The sequence below is a fragment of the Mustelus asterias genome, chromosome 23, assembly GCF_964213995.1.
Source record: "Mustelus asterias chromosome 23, sMusAst1.hap1.1, whole genome shotgun sequence".
Classification (NCBI taxonomy): Eukaryota; Metazoa; Chordata; class Chondrichthyes; order Carcharhiniformes; family Triakidae; genus Mustelus; species Mustelus asterias.
The window spans coordinates 56947724-56966640 of NC_135823.1; the positions used below are offsets into that span (position 1 = coordinate 56947724).

At 43.2% G+C, this 18917-nt stretch overlaps 1 protein-coding gene across 1 annotated transcript in view; it reads right to left on the reverse strand.

The window, feature by feature from the left end:
• The window catches only part of cacna1ha (calcium channel, voltage-dependent, T type, alpha 1H subunit a), a 493154-nt gene that overhangs the window by 83820 nt on the left and 390417 nt on the right, over positions 1-18917 (reverse strand). The window contains exons 10-15 of the mRNA XM_078239890.1: positions 15408-15559; positions 13783-13968; positions 12099-12216; positions 10660-10815; positions 2840-2933; positions 2538-2746 (exon numbers count right to left, since the gene is read on the reverse strand). Coding sequence (XP_078096016.1) covers positions 2538-2746; positions 2840-2933; positions 10660-10815; positions 12099-12216; positions 13783-13968; positions 15408-15559 — 915 coding nt within the window. The remainder of the gene's footprint in view (positions 1-2537; positions 2747-2839; positions 2934-10659; positions 10816-12098; positions 12217-13782; positions 13969-15407; positions 15560-18917) is intronic.

An 18917-nucleotide genomic window follows, 5' to 3' on the forward strand; every position in this document is an offset into this window, starting at 1 on the left:
TATGGTCTTTAGTGCTTTGAAAAAGTGATTGATTGTTTAACAAGTGAGACCTTGATAATTCATGGGAAAGAAAGTACATCTGAATGTTCAATATTAATCTACATTTTTCAGTCTTCACACCTTTCACATAAAATTCTATACTATGTTCACTATCATAGGAGTAACATATCATGTATGTACAGAAATGCAATTCTATGCCACTCCATAATTCGTAAGTTGATCAAAATGAGAAAATTTACCACTTATTATTATGGGTAGGTTCATTCATATTTTACGTACCATGATATCATCGCTGCATACCAAACAATGAGGGACGTAAAGCCAAACAATGATAGCCTTGAAGAAAGGTACAGGGATCATGATGTGCAATAATCCATGTCCATTGGTTGTAATGCAGAGAGAATACCAACATTGTGCTGCCTGCTCATGTCAACTATTTCCACGTCCAACCAGTACTCAATGCACTGTTGATTGACTGGACACTGTCAGCAGAAAACCAATATCATGAGTGGCTAACACCATTTTTGAGAAAGTGACCAAGGAGGTGGATGGGGGCAAGGCAGTGGACGTGGTATATATGGATTTTAGTAAGGCGTTTGATAAGGTTCACCATGGTAGGCTTCTGCAGAAAATGCAGATGTATGGGATTGGGGGTGATCTAGGAAATTGGATCAGGAATTGGCTAGCGGATAGGAAACAGAGGGTGGTGGTTGATAGTAAATATTCATCATGGAGTGCGGTTACAAGTGGTGTACCTCAGGGATCTGTTTTGGGGCCACTGCTGTTTGTAATATTTATTAATGATCTGGATGAGGGTATAGTTGGGTGGATTAGCAAATTTGCTGATGACACCAAAGTCGGTGGTGTGGTAGACAGTGAGGAAGGGTGTCGTAGTTTGCAGGAAGACTTAGACAGGTTGCAAAGTTGGGCCGAGAGGTGGCGGATGGAGTTTAATGCGGAGAAGTGTGAGGTAATTCACTTTGGTAGGAATAACAGATGTGTTGAGTATAGGGCTAACGGGAGGACTTTGAATAGTGTGGAGGAGCAGAGGGATCTAGGTGTATGTGTGCATAGATCCCTGAAAGTTGGGAATCAAGTAGATAAGGTTGTTAAGAAGGCATATGGTGTCTTGGCGTTTATTGGTAGGGGGATTGAATTTAGGAGTCGTAGCGTTATGTTGCAACTGTACACAACTCTGGTGCGGCCGCACTTGGAGTACTGTGTGCAGTTCTGGTCCCCACATTACAGGAAGGATGTGGAGGCTTTGGAGAGGGTGCAGAGGAGGTTTACCAGGATGTTGCCTGGTATGGAGGGGAGATCCTATGAGGAGAGGCTGAGGGATTTGGGATTGTTTTCGCTGGAAAGGCGGCGGCTAAGAGGGGATCTTATTGAAACATATAAGATGATTAGAGGTTTAGATAGGGTGGATAGTGATAGCCTTTTTCCTCTGATGGAGAAATCCAGCACGAGGGGGCATGGCTTTAAATTGAGGGGGGGTAGTTATAGAACCGATGTCAGGGGTAGGTTCTTTACCCAGAGGGTGGTGAGGGATTGGAATGCCCTGCCAGCATCAGTAGTAAATGCGCCTAGTTTGGGGGCGTTTAAGAGATCCGTAGATAGGTTCATGGACGAAAAGAAATTGGTTTAGGTTGGAGGGTCACAGTTTTTTTTTTTAACTGGTCGGTGCAACATCGTGGGCCGAAGGGCCTGTTCTGCGCTGTAATGTTCTATGTTCTATGTTCTATTAAAACTAATTGAAAACAAGGCCCATTGTGGTAAGGGAGAGTGTAAATGACTCTGGCGTGGGAAACATTGACGAATAGCAGAACATGGTAGACAACAAGCTCCAAAATTTTCAAACATCACACTGGAAGCCTTGGTAGAGGAGTTAGAAAGGAGAGGCCAGGACTCTTTTAGACACACTTAAAAGGCAAAAGGAGAAGATAGGGAAATGTCAGGAGTCAACGCCTGAAAGTCTGGACTTTATGTTGCAAGAAATACAATAACCTCATGCCAGTGGTCAAGGTGCATTTCCAAATGCTAAATCCTATCTTTAGCTCAGAAACTGCTCAAATTGCCACACCAACACTCACTTATTAACAATCCCAATCAATCAGACCTCATGCCTGACATTCACACACTTAGCGTTGCTACAAGCCTCACGTTCACACATTGCCCACTATTCGACCATCGCTGCCACATCAGCCAAACAGATTGCACAACACCCACTGATGCACTTCTCATTCTCTTGCATGAGGAGGTGATACATAAGGGGAGAAATCAGAAGTTCATCAGAAGGGCACAGCTGCACTGAAATGTCCTCCCATAGAGGAAACTGTGCTGGTCATTACTGGGCCACTCACTGCTGAAGCCATGGCCAAAGGCAGGCCTGAAAGCATTAAGGATGTTGGTATATTGTCATACTTAATCCTCTTATCACAGTTGCAAAGCAGGTCATATTTTCTCTTTATACAGAAAGACATCGACACAAGTGCCAAAAAGTAAATATGCAAGTTATGTGCAACTTAGCAGCTTACCAAAGACCTCTGGTCATAATTCATAGGATCAATGGAAGCACTGCTGCCCCTTCTGGACTCTAAGTAAGTGTGAACTGAATCCATATATGGTGAACTCTTTGGTGTAGGCATGGGCGTAGCAGCAGTACGCATGATAATCGGTGGTGGTATGCTGCTTCGCGAATCCAAATGTCCATTTGATGTCATGACAACAGAATACATTTTTAATTCTGCAGAAGGTAGAACACATATTAATAGAAAGGCAGCAATTCTGAAAGGGAGGTTTCTCAATATGCAATCAGTAACAGTTATTCTTCAGTCACTCTCACCAGAAGAATGATCTTTGAATCGTTCACACTCATCATCAAAATTAGCAGATGTTTTTTCTTCGTCTGTATCTGATCTGTTGGCATCACCCTGAAATATTCATTTAATATGCAAAGATGAATGCATTTATGCAGCAATTTGTTGAATCTGTTGTATTAAGGTTAGGAAGACAAAATGGGCTGCTGACTTACAATTTCAGCAAAGAGATGACACATTTGTCTGCTTACTGTTCATACATTTGAACAAGGAATTACAAAGAAATAGTTATTTATCAGTGTCTGTTCTTGAAAGTGCCAGCTGAGCAAAATATACAAATATTGGAGTCAGATATTCAACACCGCGAGCATACAATTGGATCATGCTAATTTGCACCTTAACTCCATTTAACAGCCATTGTTCCTTATGCATTGCACAACAAAATTCTCCTCATCTCAGCTGCAAAACATTCAATTGGCATAACCACAACAGACTTTTGGGGGAGAGAATTCCAAAATTCAAACTCCTTTTGTGCGAAAGTGTTCTTCCTGATATTATCCTGTAAATTACCTAGCTTTAATCTCGAGGCTTTTCTTCCTTGTTCTGGACTTCCCATCAAAAGAAACAGTTTATCTCTATCTAGCCTATCAAAAGCTTTAATCATCTTAATTATATCACTCCCGAGGCTCCTATGCTCAGTGGAGTACAGGCTTAGTCAATGCAATCTGTCCTCATAATATAATCGTTTTAACCTTGTCATTATAGAGTCATAGAGGTTTACAGCATGGAAACAGGCCCTTCGGCACAACTTGTGCATGCTGCCCTTTTTTTTAAACCCCTAAGCTAGTCCCAATTGTCCGCATTTGGCCCATATCCCTCGAGACGCATCTTACCCATGTAACTGTCTAAATGCTTTTTAAAAGACAAAATTGTACCTGCCACTATTACTATCTCTGGTAGCTTGTTCCAGACACTCACCACCCTCTGTGTGAAACAATTGCCCCTCTGGATCCTTTTGTATCTCTCCCCTCTCATTTTAAACCTATGGCCTCTAGTTTTAGACTCCTGACCTTTGGGAAAAGATATTGACTATCTAGCTGATCTATGCTTCTCGTTATTTTATACATTTCTAAAAGATCACCCCTCAGCCTTCTACGCTCCAGAGAAAAAAGTCCCAGTCTATCCAGCCTCTCCTTATAACTCAAACCATCAAGTCCTGGTAGCATCCTAATAAATCTTTGCTGCACTCTTTCTAGTTTAATAATATCCTTTCTATAATAGGGTGACCAGAACTGTACACAGTATTCCAAGTGTGGCCTTACCAATGTCTTGTACAACTTCAACAAGACGTCCCAACTCCTGTATTCAATGTTCTGACCAATGAGACCAAGCATGCTGAGTGCCTTTGTCACCACTCTGTCCACCTGTGACTCCACTTTCAAGGAGCTATGAACCTGTACCCCCAGATCTCTTTGTTCTGTCACTCTCCCCAACGCCCTACCATTAACTGAGTAGGTCCTGCCCTGGTTCAATCTACCAAAATGCATCACCTCGCATTTATCTAAATTAAACCCCATCTGCCATTCGTCAGCCCACTGGCCCAATTGATCAAGATCCCGTTGCAATCCGAGATAACCTTCTTCACTGTCCACTATGCCACCAATCCTAGTGTCATCTGCAAACTTACTAACCACGCCTCCTATATTCTCATCCAAATTATTAATACAAATGACAAATAACAGTGGACCCAGCACTGATCCCTGAGGCACACCGCTGGTCACAGGCCTCCAGTTTGAAAAACAACCCTCTACAACCACCCTCTGGCTTCTGTCATCAAGCCAATTTTGTATCCATTTAGCTACCTCACCCTGGATCCTGTGAGATTTAACCTTATGCAACAATATGCAGTACCTTGTCAAAGGCCTTGCTAAAGTCCATGTAGACAACATCAACTGCACTGCCCTCATCTACCTTCTTGATTACCCCTTCAAAAAACTCAATCAAATTTGTGAGACATGATTTTCCACTCACAAAGCCATGCTGACTGTCCCTAATCAGTCCTTGCGTCTCTAAATACCTGTAGATCCTGTCTCTCAAAATACCTTCCAACAACTCACCCACCACAGATGTGAGGCTCACTGGCCTGTAGTTCCCAGGCTTTTTAAACAAAGGCACAACATTTGCCACCCTCCAATCTTCAGGCACCCCACCGGTGACTATCGATGATTCAAATATCTCTGCTAGGGGACCCGCAATTTCCTCCCTAGCCTCCCACAATGTCCTGGGATACACTTCATCAGGTCCTGGGGATTTATCCACCTTGATGTGCTTTAAGACATCCAGCATCTCCTTCTCTGTAATATGTACACTCCTCAAGACATCACTATTTATTTCCCCAAGTTCCCTAACATCCATGCTTTTCTCAACAGTAAATACCGATGAGAAATATTCATTTAAGATCTCACCCATTTCTTGTGGATCCGCACATAGATGACCTTGTTGATCCTTAAGAAGTCCTACTCTCTCCCTTGTTACTCTTTTGCCCTTTATGTATTTGTAGAAGCTGTTTGAATTCTCCTTTGCCTTATCTGCCAAAATAATCTCGTGTCCCCTTTTTGCCCTCCTGATTTCTCTCTTAATTCTACTCCTACACCCCCTATACTCTTCGAGGGATTCAGTTGATTCCAGCTGCCTATGCATGTCATGTGCCTCCTTCTTCTTCTTGACCAGGGCCTCGATATCCCGAGTCATCCAGGGTTCCCTACTTCTACCAGCCTTGCCGTTCACTCAAAGAGGAATGTGCTTACCCCGACCCCTGGTTAACACACTTTTGAAAGCCTCCTGCTTACCAGACGTCCCTTTGCCTTCCCACAGACTCCCCCAATTAACTTTTGAAAGTTCCTGCCTGATACCATCAAAATTGGCTTTGCCCCAATTTAAAATTTTAACTTTTGGGCCAGACCTATCATTCTCCATAGCTATCTTAAAACTAATAGAATTATGGTCACTGGCCCCAAAGTGATCCCTCACTAACACTTCTGTCACCTGCCCTTCCTTATTTCCCAAGAGGAGGTCAAGTTTTGCCCCCTCTAGTCGGGCAATCCACATACTGAATGAGAGATTCCTCCTGAATACACTCAACAAATTTCTCTCCATCCAACCCTCTAATACTATGGCTGTCCCAATCAATGTTGGGAAAGTTAAAATCCCCTACTATTATCACCCTATTTTTCTTGGAGGTATCTGCATCTCCTTACATATTTGCTCCTCAATTTCCCGCTGACTATTTGGGGGCCTATAGTACAACCCTATCAAAGTGATTTCCCCCTTCTTATTTCTCAGTTCTACCCATATAGACTCAGTGGCCGAACTCTCGGATATATCCCTTTTCAGTGCTGCAAACTCCAAACCTCGCTGGATCTGTGTGTGTTGCAGAATATCGGAAGACTGGTAACATTGTACATTTGTTTAAAAACGGAATGAGGGTAAACTGAATTCTAACCTTGGTGGTGGGCAAATTATTGGAATCAATTCTGAGAGACAGGATAAACTGTCAAGGACAGTCAGCATGGATTCGTTCAGGGAAGATCGTGTCTGACTAACTTGATTGAATTTTTTGAGGAGGTAAGAAGAAGGATTGATTGATGACGGTAGTGCAATTGATGTGGACTACATAGATTTTGGCAAGGTTTTTGACAAGGTCCCACATGGCAGACTGGTTAAAAGAACAGAAGCCCGTTGAATCCAGAGGAATAAAAAGAAACAAAGAAAGAAACAAAGAATGTAGCAAGAATGTAACAAAATTGGTTCAGTGGCAGGAAGCAAAGAGTAATGGTTGACGGATGTTTTTTGCAACTGGAAGGTTGTTTTCAGTGGGGTTCCACAGGGCTCAATATTAAGTCCCTTGATTTTTGTGATACATAATAAATAATTTGGACTTAAATGTAGGAAGCATGATCAATAAGTTTCCAAAAAGTAGCCAATTGTCTGATAGTAAGGAGTGTAGCTATAAACTGCAGGACGCTATCAATGGACTGGTCTGATGAGTAAAAAAGTGGGAAACGGAATTCAACCTGGGGAAGTGATTAATGGTGCATTTCGGGAGGTCAAACAAGGTAAAGAAATAAACAATTAAGAGGAGGATACTGAAAGGTGTAGAGGAAGATTGGGACTTTGGGAGCATATACCCATATATCCCTGAAGATAGAAGAGGTGGTTAAGTGGGCATATCAAATACTTTCTTCCATGAGTATAGAGTACAAGAGCAGTGAGGAACTATATAAAACACTAGGTAATTCACAACTCGAATATTACATGCTGTTCTGGTCACCTCATTACAGAAAGGGTGTAATTGCACTGAGAAGGTACCGAGGAGATTTATGAAGAGTGGAAAACTGCAGTCGTGGGGGAAGATTGGGGTTGTTTTCTTTGAAACAGAGGGAGCCAAAGGGAGATTTGATTGAAGTGTAGAAGGTTATGAGGAGGGGCTTATTTCCCTTAACAGAAAGGTCAGTAATTAGGGAGCAGAGAATTGATAGAAGGATTGGAGAGGAGATGTAGTGTTTGCCCCCTTTATAGGGCGAGGTGCCAAGAGGGTCACGTGATCCAGGTAACAAATCAAGGACCAGGGTGGGGATCACCCGAGCAAGCGTGGGCTCCTGGAGCAGTTTGATTCTGGAAGCTGACTGACAGCCATGAGGCTGCAAGCCTCTGTATTATAGTTATATGTAAATAAATATTGCACTTGTTATTTACCTTCCTAACTGGTGAACAGGAATTAATACATTGGAGACAAGGATGAAAGGAAAAAAGGAAGTCCTAAGATCGTGAGTATTAAGTCATGTTGAAGTTCAGTTTAAGTTGAGGAACAGGACAGTGTGGCAGATATGTCCCTATTCAGATGGATAGTTCATTTTGATGCCTCTGTGGAGGATTGGACACAATACATTGAACATTTGGGCTACTATTTTCAGGCCACCAAATTAGAGGAGGAGAGGAAGAGAAAGACAATCCTTCTGAGTGTGTGTGGGACCCAGGCCTACAATTTAATACACAGCCTCACATCTCTAAGTGTGACCGACTCTAGGTTATTCACTGAGGTAGTTGAATTGGTGCAAACACAGTACCACCCAAAGCCAAGGATAATATTGCAGCGATTTTAATGGGAGAGCCTCTGGGGAAACAATTGCAATTCATATTACCAAGTTAAGACAGATCTCAGAGCACTGCACCTTTGGAGCCACTCTCAATATGCTGTGGGACCGTTTAATCTGCAGGGTGAATAATGAAGATATCCAAAGGAAACTATTAGCTCAGGAAGATATAAATTTTAAGAAGATGCTGGAGATGGTGCTGGAGATAGAGAGCGCTGAGAAAGGCGCACAGGAGCTTCAGAGTGCACAAATGGCATAGTTCATCAGTTAGGGCGGGAAAAGAGCGAGAAGATTTAAAAGAGCCAATCGATCGCCTAGGGTGCAAAGCTGACCAGAGGTCAGTCTTAAATAAAGTTGAATATGAGCCACACATATCAGCAACTTGAGTTAGATGATGCTTCCTGAGGTTATGCTATGATAAATACACTAGGATTTGTTTCAGAATATGCGCCTACCCTTTGATGTGTCATCAGCATGTACTATTTTCCAGAGAACAAAGGAAAATCTATTGCAAGAACCGCCACGAGTTGTAATATACCTGGATGATGTTTTGATAACTGGATTGACAGAAGTTGAGCATTTAGCTAATTTAGAGGAGGTGCTAAAGAGATTTCAAGAGACTGGAGTTCCCCTCAAGAAGGAAAAATGTACTTTTCAAGTCACTGAAGTAACCTATTTGGGGTATCGCATAGATGCATAAGGATTAATCCCCATGGAAGATAAGATCAGAGCAATAAAGGAGGCACTGGGCCCAGAAAAAACATCTGAACTCAAGCCATTCTTAGGAATGGTGAATTACTATGGGTGTTTTCTACCATATTTATTGACATTATTGGCCCCTTGCATAAAGAAACATCAGCATTGGTTCCGGATTACGAGAAAACCTTTTAACAATGAAGCAATTGGTACATTCATCGAGCTTACTGGTCTATTTTGACCCGTCTAAGGAATTTGTATTACCCTGTAACACCTCTCCATGTGGCACTGGTGCAGTATTGTCCCATAAGATAGATGACAGATCTGAAAGACTAATAGGGTGTGTCTCGAGAACCCTCTCAGCAGCCAAAGAAGGCTACTCACAGATTGAAAAAGGTGGTTTGTCAATAGTGCATTTAGTAAAGAAGTTCCACCAGTAAGTGTATGGGAGGCACTTTCATATTGTTACAGACCACAAACCATTCTTGGTTCTTTTTAACAAAGACAAGGCTATTCCGCCAATTGCAGTGGCAAGAATTCAGTGATGGGCGTTATTTCTGTCCGCCTACGAATATACATTCAAGCACCGGCCGGAACACATATCATGAATCCGGATGCACTTAGCCGCCTGCCTTTACTGGAGAGGGCAGCACCTCCCCCAGCATCGCAGGAAATTGTTATGGCGTTGAATTTCTTGCACACATTGCCAGTGTTTGCACAGCAAATCAAGTATTGGATCAACAGAGATCCACTGTTGTCCATACTTTGGAGAGCCAGAATACTCTTCCCTGTACCAGGAAGGGATTTGCTCCCAGCCGAATTACACAGTGCTCATCCAGGTATATCTAAGCTGAAGATGCTCGCTAGGAGTTGGGTATGGTGGCAGGGCATCGATGTCGACATTAAGAGTCTAGTGAAGCATTGTGAACAGTGCCAATTGCAACGAGAGTTGCCTGCTATAGCCCCACTGCACCCATGGGAATGGCCGGGCTGGTCATGGGTACGAGTTAATGTTGATTATGTGGGGCCATTATTGGGCACAATGTTTTTACTCCTTTTTGATGCCCATTCAAAGTGGATGGAAGAGTTTGAAATGAAGTCTTCAACGTCAAACGCTATAATTGACCCATGGGATACCTAAAGTCAAAGTGTCGGATAATGGAACAAGTGCGGAATTTCAAAATTTCACTTCCTTAAATATTGTCAAGCACATCAGGACTGTGCTTTCCCAACCAGCATCCAACTGATTGGCTGAACGAACAGTCGAAACCTTCAAGGAAGGCCTTAAGATGCAGTCAGGGGTGACCTTGAAGACCAGAATCTCATGATTCCTTCTGGGCTATAGAACTACTCGACACCCTGCTCTAGGACTAGACTCAGTCTGGTGTTTCCGAATACCCTGGAGAGGGTTAGAGGCCAGGCATTGCAGTCAGAAGAAAAATCATGATTCAGGAAAATCAACGAGGTTGTTTTCAGTAGAGGAAGTCGTGTATGCCAGAAATTTTGGATTAAGTTGGGTCCCAGGAGTTGTACCAAAAACAGGTCCTTTGTGTTATGAAATGGATGTACATGGAAGAATCATTCGGAAGCATGTAGACCATTTATGTGGACGAGAGTTGGCCCAGCAGCCAGTATAGTTGTCTAAATGTGCACCTGAAGTCTTGTAACCTTCAGGGCTATGGACCAAGTGCTTTCAGTAAGGAAATAGGGTGTTTGGTGGATGCTAAGAAGGAGGGATTGGGTGGGCGGGGGGTGGGGAAAGAGGCAGAATGAGGAAGCAAGATCTGATTGAAAAGGGTTTCCAGGGAGATTTATGAAAGAAGCTGACAAGGCAGAGGGGACTAAAGAGAAATTTCAACAGACAGGGTTATACAGGCTAAATTCCACAGCCGGCATTGATGGAGTAGGGGAGAATACAGGAACAGAAGACACCAAGAAAAGATGAGGGAAGACCATACAATGACCGAAAACAAGTCTAAGACACAACTTACCTCTGCTTGGAAGCCTTCCACAAGAATAGCAACCAGCAAGTTGAAAAGCACATAATTGCCAAAAGTCATTAATGCCACAAAGTAGAAGGCAGCCCAAGGTGAGGTGGAGGCCATTCCATTATACAGGACTACATTCCAATCCTCCTGCGTAAGGATCTAAAGGACAAAGAACTTGACATTACTATTTCAGCATGAAGCTATGGAGGCTCGTCCATATTCTTATTCCAGATTCCTTCCTTCCTCTTTTGGCTTTTCACATGTTGCATGGGGTCGCCACGAATGGTTCTTGATCACTTTCATGTTCACCATCAATTTTCTAGGGGACTTGGCAGGTACTTTTACAACTAGATGCACTTCCTGCCACTAACCCTTCCCAGTTATCCAGGCTGGCGACTGGTATTGATACACGCTTGTTTATATTTTTACTCCAAATTGCCAGTACAAAATGTGATGGTGTTGGGAGAATGGTGAAGGCACATACAGTTAAACACAGAGGAGGGAATTTTTTCATCCAAACTGCCACAGAGATCGTAGCAGGCCGGGGGGTGGGAGGGTGGGGGAGGGGAACCATGCAAAGGTCCGTTGACCTCAAATGGGATTTTCCAGCTTTGGGGCGAGCGTGGCTGGAAAGTCCTGCCCAGAAACACAGAAAATAGAATAAGGAGTAGGCCATTTGGCCCTTCGAGCCTGCTCCCACTATTCATTACGATCATGGCTGATCATCCAATTCAATAACTTGTTCCCGTTTTCCCCCCTATCTGTTGATCCCTTTATCCCCAAGAGTTATATCTAATTCCTTTTCAGAAAACATACAGGGGGAGATATTCCCAAAATAATTTGAAGTGTCCAATGGGTGGGAAAACGGGAGGTTTTCAGCCTGGTTTTTCAGCAAGCTGAGTCTCAGTTATTTACGGCACTTTGTACAATGCAGAGGCCGTCAGGCGATTCACACCAGTAGGAAGGACAGAGCCTAAACCTGCCAGAGGCTGGCAACAGAATGCTCAGAGGGCCATCGCACACGTGCCCAATGATCAGTTGACATCACCTCCCCCCCCCCACCCCCCCCCCCCCCCCCCCCCCGCCACAGACATGGCCTTTCTCCCCATGGGAATGGCTGTCCCCCTGGACATCACCGACGTCCTGATCACCCCCACGTCACCCCCAATCCCCAGCCTCCTGATTCCCCACGCCTCCTGATCACCTTCTTCCTGATAGCTCCCCCATCCCCGATCACCGGCCCAGAACTCCCACCCCCGCCGATCACTGGCCTCGACCACCCCTCCCAATTGCCGACTCCGACCATTCCTCCCGATTGCCGGACCCGATTGCCAGCCTCAACCCCCGATCACCGGCCACACTAGCCCCCACCCCCCGCCATGTAATGTATCCCATTGTGATTTGAAAAGAAGCAGCAACTTTTGCTTTTGGGACAGCCTCACCTGGAATACAGTGACAATTGCCCACAATAAAGAATCAAAATTCTTTCTGTCTGGGATTGTGTCTCCATTCTCAGTCTTCAGGCTGAACTTACATCCAAACAGGTGCATGCCGAGAATACTGTGGGTTAAACCAGAATAACCTTTACCAAATTGGGAGTAATGTAACAGACAGCAGCACATCAGCACTAACAACCAGGATGCTTTTAACGTAAGTTTTACATGATTGAGAATACAGACATCAAACATCTGCTTTTATTAACAAGAAAACTCTCCTGCAATTTCCGGAGATTTAAGGTGAATGGCAAAAGAAGCAATGATAACACAAGGAAGAACTTTTTTTTTAACCCAACAAGTGGTTACGATTTGGAGTGCATTGCCTGGGAATGTGGTGGAAGCAGATTCAGTCAAGGGTTTCAAAGGAGATCGAGAGAATTATCTGAGGAGGAAGGGTGTGCAGGGAAAATGCAGATGAGTGGGACGAGATAGATTTCTCTTTTAGTGAGTGAGCCAGCACAGACATGAGGGACTTCCTTCTGTGCTGTAACCATTCTATGATTCAAGAAGGAGCTAGATGTGTTCTTGACAGGGACAAAGATTGCATCACACGTTTATGGAAAACTCATGATTTATGTGATTTCCTGGGGCATCGGAAGAGAGTTTTCCTTGAGCATTCCTTTCCTTATTGGCCCTGGGTTTTTGCCTCTTCCGGGAGATTAAGTCGGTTAGGATTGTGTTCACTGGAGTTTAGAAGAGTGAAAGGTGATCTCATAGAAACTTATAAAATTCAAACAAGATTAGACAGGATAGATTCAGAAAGAATGTTCCCAATGGTGGGGGAGTCCAAAATTAGGGGTCACAGTTTGAGGATAAAGGGTAAGCCTTTTAGGACTGAGGAGAGGAGAAATTTCTTCACCCAGAGGGTGGTGAATATGTAGAATTCACTCACAGAAAGTAATTGGGGCCAAACCATTGTGTGATTGCATGAAGAAATTAGAAATAGCTCTTGGGACTAAAGGGATCAAGGGATTTGGGGAGGCATGGCAGGATCAGGATATTGAATTTGATGATCAGCCATGATCACAATGAATACTAGAGCAGGCTCAAAGGACCAAATGGCCTACTCCTGCATCTAGTTTCTATGTTTCTACTGTATGGCTACAGTCAGGAGTGGGGCTTGACAGGATTCGGTAGGTAAGGAAGTGTCCTGCCATGATGCTGTAGTGCACGGTGGCACAGTGGTTAGCACTGCTACCTCACAGCACCAGGGACCCGGGTTTGATTCCTGGCTTGGGTCACTGTCTGTGCGGAGTCTGCGCGTTCTCCCCGTGTCTGCGTGGGTTTCCTCCGGGTGCTCTAGTTTCCTCCCACAGTCCAAAAGGCATGCTGGTTAGGTGGATTGGCCATGCTAAATTCTCCCTCAGTGTACCCGAACAGGCGCCGGAGTGTGGCGACAAGGGGATTTTCACAGTAACTTCATAGCAGTGTTAATGTAAGCCTACTTGTGATACCAATAAACTAAAAATGCTGAAACAGCCATCACCAGTGTGGGACAGACTCAATGGACCAGCTGATCTTTTCCTGTCTGTCATTTTCATCTATTGCATGGCGAGTAAAAATTAAATTCGCTACGCTGCAGTAAAATATGTTATGTTGAATTACCATGCAAATGAGTTTTCATAATCACCTGAAGATAAATATGAACAGCATGAGCAGCATGCAGAATGTAGCCACATTGTCCATGGTTTTCATCAGAACCACTAGCTGGCGCCGCAGTGCAGGCAGGAAGCGGACTAGTTTCAAAACTCGGAGCAGCCGGAATGTTCTCAGCACTGAAAGGCCACCATCGGACTGACCAATAATTTCCCACACACTAATAATAAACAAGAAAATTATGTTTACCGCCTTATTTTTAGGAGCAGGAGGACCAGTCTCTCTCTGAAAGAGTTTTTTTTAAAAAAAAAGCTTGCTCTCAAATTAGCCATTCTTAAAGTTAACTTTCCTCTTGCTCAGAGGAATGGCTCGGGAGGTTTTAGAATATTATTACATCTCCCTAAATGTCCGCAACCGATCTTCAGGTGAAACAGGGCAAAAGAAACTTATGTGGTGGCACAGTGGTTAGCACTGCTGCCTCACAGCGCCAGGGACCTGGGTTCGATTCCTGGCTTGGGTCACTGTCTGTGTGGAGTTTGCATCATGTCTGCGTGGGTTTCCTCCGGGTGCTCCGGTTTCCTCCCACAGTCCGAAAAATATGCTGGTTAGGTGCATTGACCCGAAGAGGCGCCTGAGTGTGGCGACTAGGGGAATTTCACGTAACTTCACTGCAGTGTTAACGTCAGTAAATAAACTTTACTTTTTAGTGGGTCCAGACATGAGGAAATTGTCAATGAATAAATATGATGCGAGACGAAAGATAGCCTCAAACAATCAAATTTAAATACTTCAGGGTTGAAATTGCACTGCTCAAGTATGAACAGATGAATTAATCTTTTCAAATTAAACACAGCCATGTTTTATCTAAAATAGCATACGAGGGAACCTCATATAAGTGTCTTTGGGAATCATATCACACTGGAGGATTTTTCCCCATTGCTTTAATGAAAAAAGGTATCGGAACAATATTTTTAACTTGTGAACTGTCTTTCCTATCTTTAGATTTCAAAAATGTTTTATCAAATCTCACTTGGTTCTCATTCTGTGCAGCAAGGTGCAGTCAGACGAGGGGTCCTGGGCTGAGAGACTGGGGAGTGTACGTGTGAAGAACTAGGCTTGAAACCAAAAAGAAAGTAGGTCTGGGGATGAACAGAGCCTGAGGGAGAGAAAAATCCAGGTGCAGGTGCTTAGACTAGATAAGCTTCCTCCTTTGAGGGGGTTGTGTAAGCTGTCAATCTATTCTAAAGAGAGTGTGAGTGAGGAAACCTACAACCAGGAACTGTGAGTGGGCACACCAGTCAAGCACAACTACTTCTCAACGTCATGTGCAGCAGGATTTGGGGTACCTCCAATCACATGATCAGCTCCATGTTGCAACTCAAGTTTCTTAACTGGTTTTTTTGTTCTAGTCACATGTTGAGTAGGAAGGATCTACCATTACATCCGAAGTTTTGATGCTCATTTTTTTTAGCCTTTTACAGACGGTTGATCACACTGCTCAGTCCCATACTGGAACAGAGATTGAACATTTTTTTTTATGGCCAACAAAATGCTTCAGACTCCAATTTGCAAGCTGTGGAAATGTGTTTTCGTTAAACAAATAGAAGTTCAAACATATACCACCACAAAGAGAGAGAGAAACAAGTATCGTAAGCCTACCTGATAATGACGACAATTCCATCAAAGATATTGTATGGATTCTTAATGTAACCAAAAAGGCCAAATGCAAGAAGTTTAAGAATCATTTCCAGGGCAAACATGCTGGTAAATACAATGTTGCTAATTTCCAGGGCATTGGTAAGTTCTTCAGGCTGTGAAAAAAATTGGAATATTCTCTATTAACAAATCAATAAAATACTTCCATTGATGAAGGCTAAAATAGCATTCATTATGCATAAATGGCACAATAATTTAATTTAAGAAATAGACTGGTCTTGTATTTTCTTGAGGTTAAGGGGTGATCTAATTGAAATGCTTCAGAGGACTGAAAGTTTAAATAGGTTAGAGAGAAATTACTTCTCCTGGTGAGCCCAGAACAAAGGCGGCATCATCTTAAAATTGGAATAAGACAATTCAGGGGTGAATTCAGGAAGCAGCTCTTCACGCAGAGGGGTGAAAATTTGAAACTCTCTCCCCCAAACAGCTGCTGATGCTAGGAGCAAGATTTTACAGCCTCACTCGTCCCAAAACTGTAAAATCCCGTCCTAGGTCAACGGACCTTCCCATGTTTCGCCCCCTTGCCCGCTCTGATTTCTGTGGCGAGCGGGCCAGTAAAATTCCAGCCTAGGTCAGTTGAACATTTCAAAACTGAGAAAGATCATTTTACTCTTCGGCAAGGGTGTTAAGGATTATGGAACCGGGATAAGTAAATAGCTTTGCGACACAGTTCAGCCATGATCCAACAGACTCAAGGGGTAGAATGAGCTACTCCTGGTTCTATTTGCCTCAAGTAATCAGTGAGGTTACCAGCACTGAAAAATATCTATTCTCCAGAATGAAACATTTTTTAGAGTTATTTAAGAGTATAATGCTTCATGACATCAGCTGTGACTGCCCACAAAAACTGACATAAGCAAATGCCACTTTAACAGATAAAATTTTGAGAATTCCGAATTTCACAATAGAAAATTCAGCCTTTAATTTGGAGAGCAGTTGGACTATAGGAGTGAAGTATTTAATTAATACCTCAGGAACTCTTGTACATTGCTGTTTAAGAATTCAATGTAAAGCTGTACAAAACTTCATTCTCTTCCCTTCACACTTCTTCCCCTTCTCACACAACAGGCGCAATTCTCCAAAACAATTGGAGTCGGAGCGATTCCCGCCAGGTCAGTTGGTGGGATCCCTTAGTCATTTTTGGGAGGTTGAGGGGGAGTGATACGTGCCGTGAATGATAGCCTAAAGACACCAGCAAGGTCTGCTCCTCAGAGAAATCAGGGCGCCATTTTATAGGGCATCCTGATCTCAGATTAAGGCCCCCCCCCTCCTTCCCATCACCAACATCAAAGGCTCCCCCTTAATCGTTGGCATCATCGGGACCCCACCCCCCTCATCATAGCAAGTGTGAGAATCCCTGCAATGGGTTCACCTATAGACCCCATCCACTTCAGGCTCCCCCCCTAAACAGTGCCAACCTGACACTGCCCCCGGTATCCTGGCAGTGCCAGGGGAATGTGCAGCCATGTTCCTGACCACCCAGGACTATAATGGCCTCCTAGCCCCTCCGTCTGGTCATCACGTCTGGTTTCCATCTCTGGAAATCAGATGTGATTCTCACCTGCTTCATCTCACGCTGGCAGGTGGGAGAATTTAAAGAGGCTGGAGGATTCGGCTTCAAGCCAATTTTGAATATTTAGATTAATACTAATGTATGCAAATCTGATGTGAACCAGATTACATCGCTGGCCAGAGATGGGGAGAATTTCAAAATGAGATCACCTTGCCGCAAATCCCATTATGGCTTCTCTCGCAAGTCTCTGGCCATAAGGGGATGTACGTCTGTGCGAGCAAGGCCGGAAAATTGCCTCACCATGTTTTTTGAGCATGAAGATGTTCAGGTAATCTGTTCTCAGGATGACGCTCAGGGTGGTGCATGTACAAAGACTGGGTGGGATGACTGTCCCTCCAATTTCCTTCCCCTTCCTTTGATAACCAGTTGGGGTGCAGGATTCACCCCAAAAAATTGATAATTTTCCTTCTTCCTATAATTAGCTAATTTGTAACTGATAAAGCATACTCTTGAAACAGAAGTCTTGGCTTTAAAGTGCTTAGGAACTCCACGTTACATGCAAGGATAGATTATCCTACTAAACATAAAGAAAAAATTGAACAATCAATATGCATTAGATGTTCAGCCTTCACCAATTCTCCTTAATTCAACTATTTTCCTGTGGCTATTCTCACTTTTGGGTTGGAAGGAGGCAACTCTGCACAAGTTTTCACACAATACTTTGTCCTTAAAGCACTGGTCACACTCCTGAAGTCAGCACCGTGGTTGGGTTAAGCAAGCATCATTATGGAATGACACAAGCCAAGTTTATATGACAATGTGGAGATTTGGGAGGCTCACTGAGGAACCATATCATCAACATTTTAAAATACTCTAATGATGCACCTGCTTGTGAAGCTGACACACACTGCACCACCATAATAAAACAAAGAATAAAACATTTAATCATCTTACAGGAGCTCGAGTCAGGACTAGTAGAGTAATAATTTCAGCATTACTTCTAGAATCAAAAATCTATGTAGTTTATCAGATTATTTTACGAGCAGCCTTTTCACATCGCAGAAGAACAAACTTGACTATAATCAAACATGACTCAGAAGCATTACATATTAAAATTACTGTGTGTAATTCTGGTAAACATTACCAGTACTTCTTGTTACATCTGTCAGGCATCACATTTCGTTCTGCCACATGAATAATGCCTTTTCGATCAACATGTACACATATATAAGAAAATGGATTTCTGTGAGCCTGGCAAATTTGAGCATTCACAATGCTGATAAATTTCTTTGGCTCTCATATGAACCTTTCAATGTGTTGTTGCTTTTGAACACACTTCGGTCTATGTTAAGCAATATTTATTGAATAGGATTAGAATATTTACATCTGCTAGCACAGATGTAAATATTCCCCCACAACTCCCCCAATCAGTATTGTTCACAATTCCAGCTAATTCTTTGCTCCAAAGGTTTCTGATGGTAGATCAAACACCCATGATGCCCAAAATCAGCACTTTCATGCAATGCATTTGATGGGATATTCTTGCTTTGAAATAGCACAAAAATTGATTTATAGAGAGGCTAGGTGGGAGTATTACGTTTGGCATCCAAAGATAACGAGGGCTCCTTCAATGGTAAACTGCAAAAAGTTACAAAGCAACTTTCATCTTTTTATGGATTGAGGATTGGCTGACTGACAGAAAGCAGAGGGTGGCGATAAAGGGGTCCTTCTCTGGCTAGAGAACTGTAACTAGCGGGGTGCCATGGGGTAAGTCCTCAGACCTCAACTGTTTAGAATCTATATAAATGATCTGCAAGCAGGGACAGAGGGTAACATAGCAAAATTTGTGGATGATACTAAAATAGGTGGGAAAGCAGACAGTGAAGAAGATATAAAGATTTTACAGACGGATGTAGATAGACTAGGAGAATGGGCCAAAA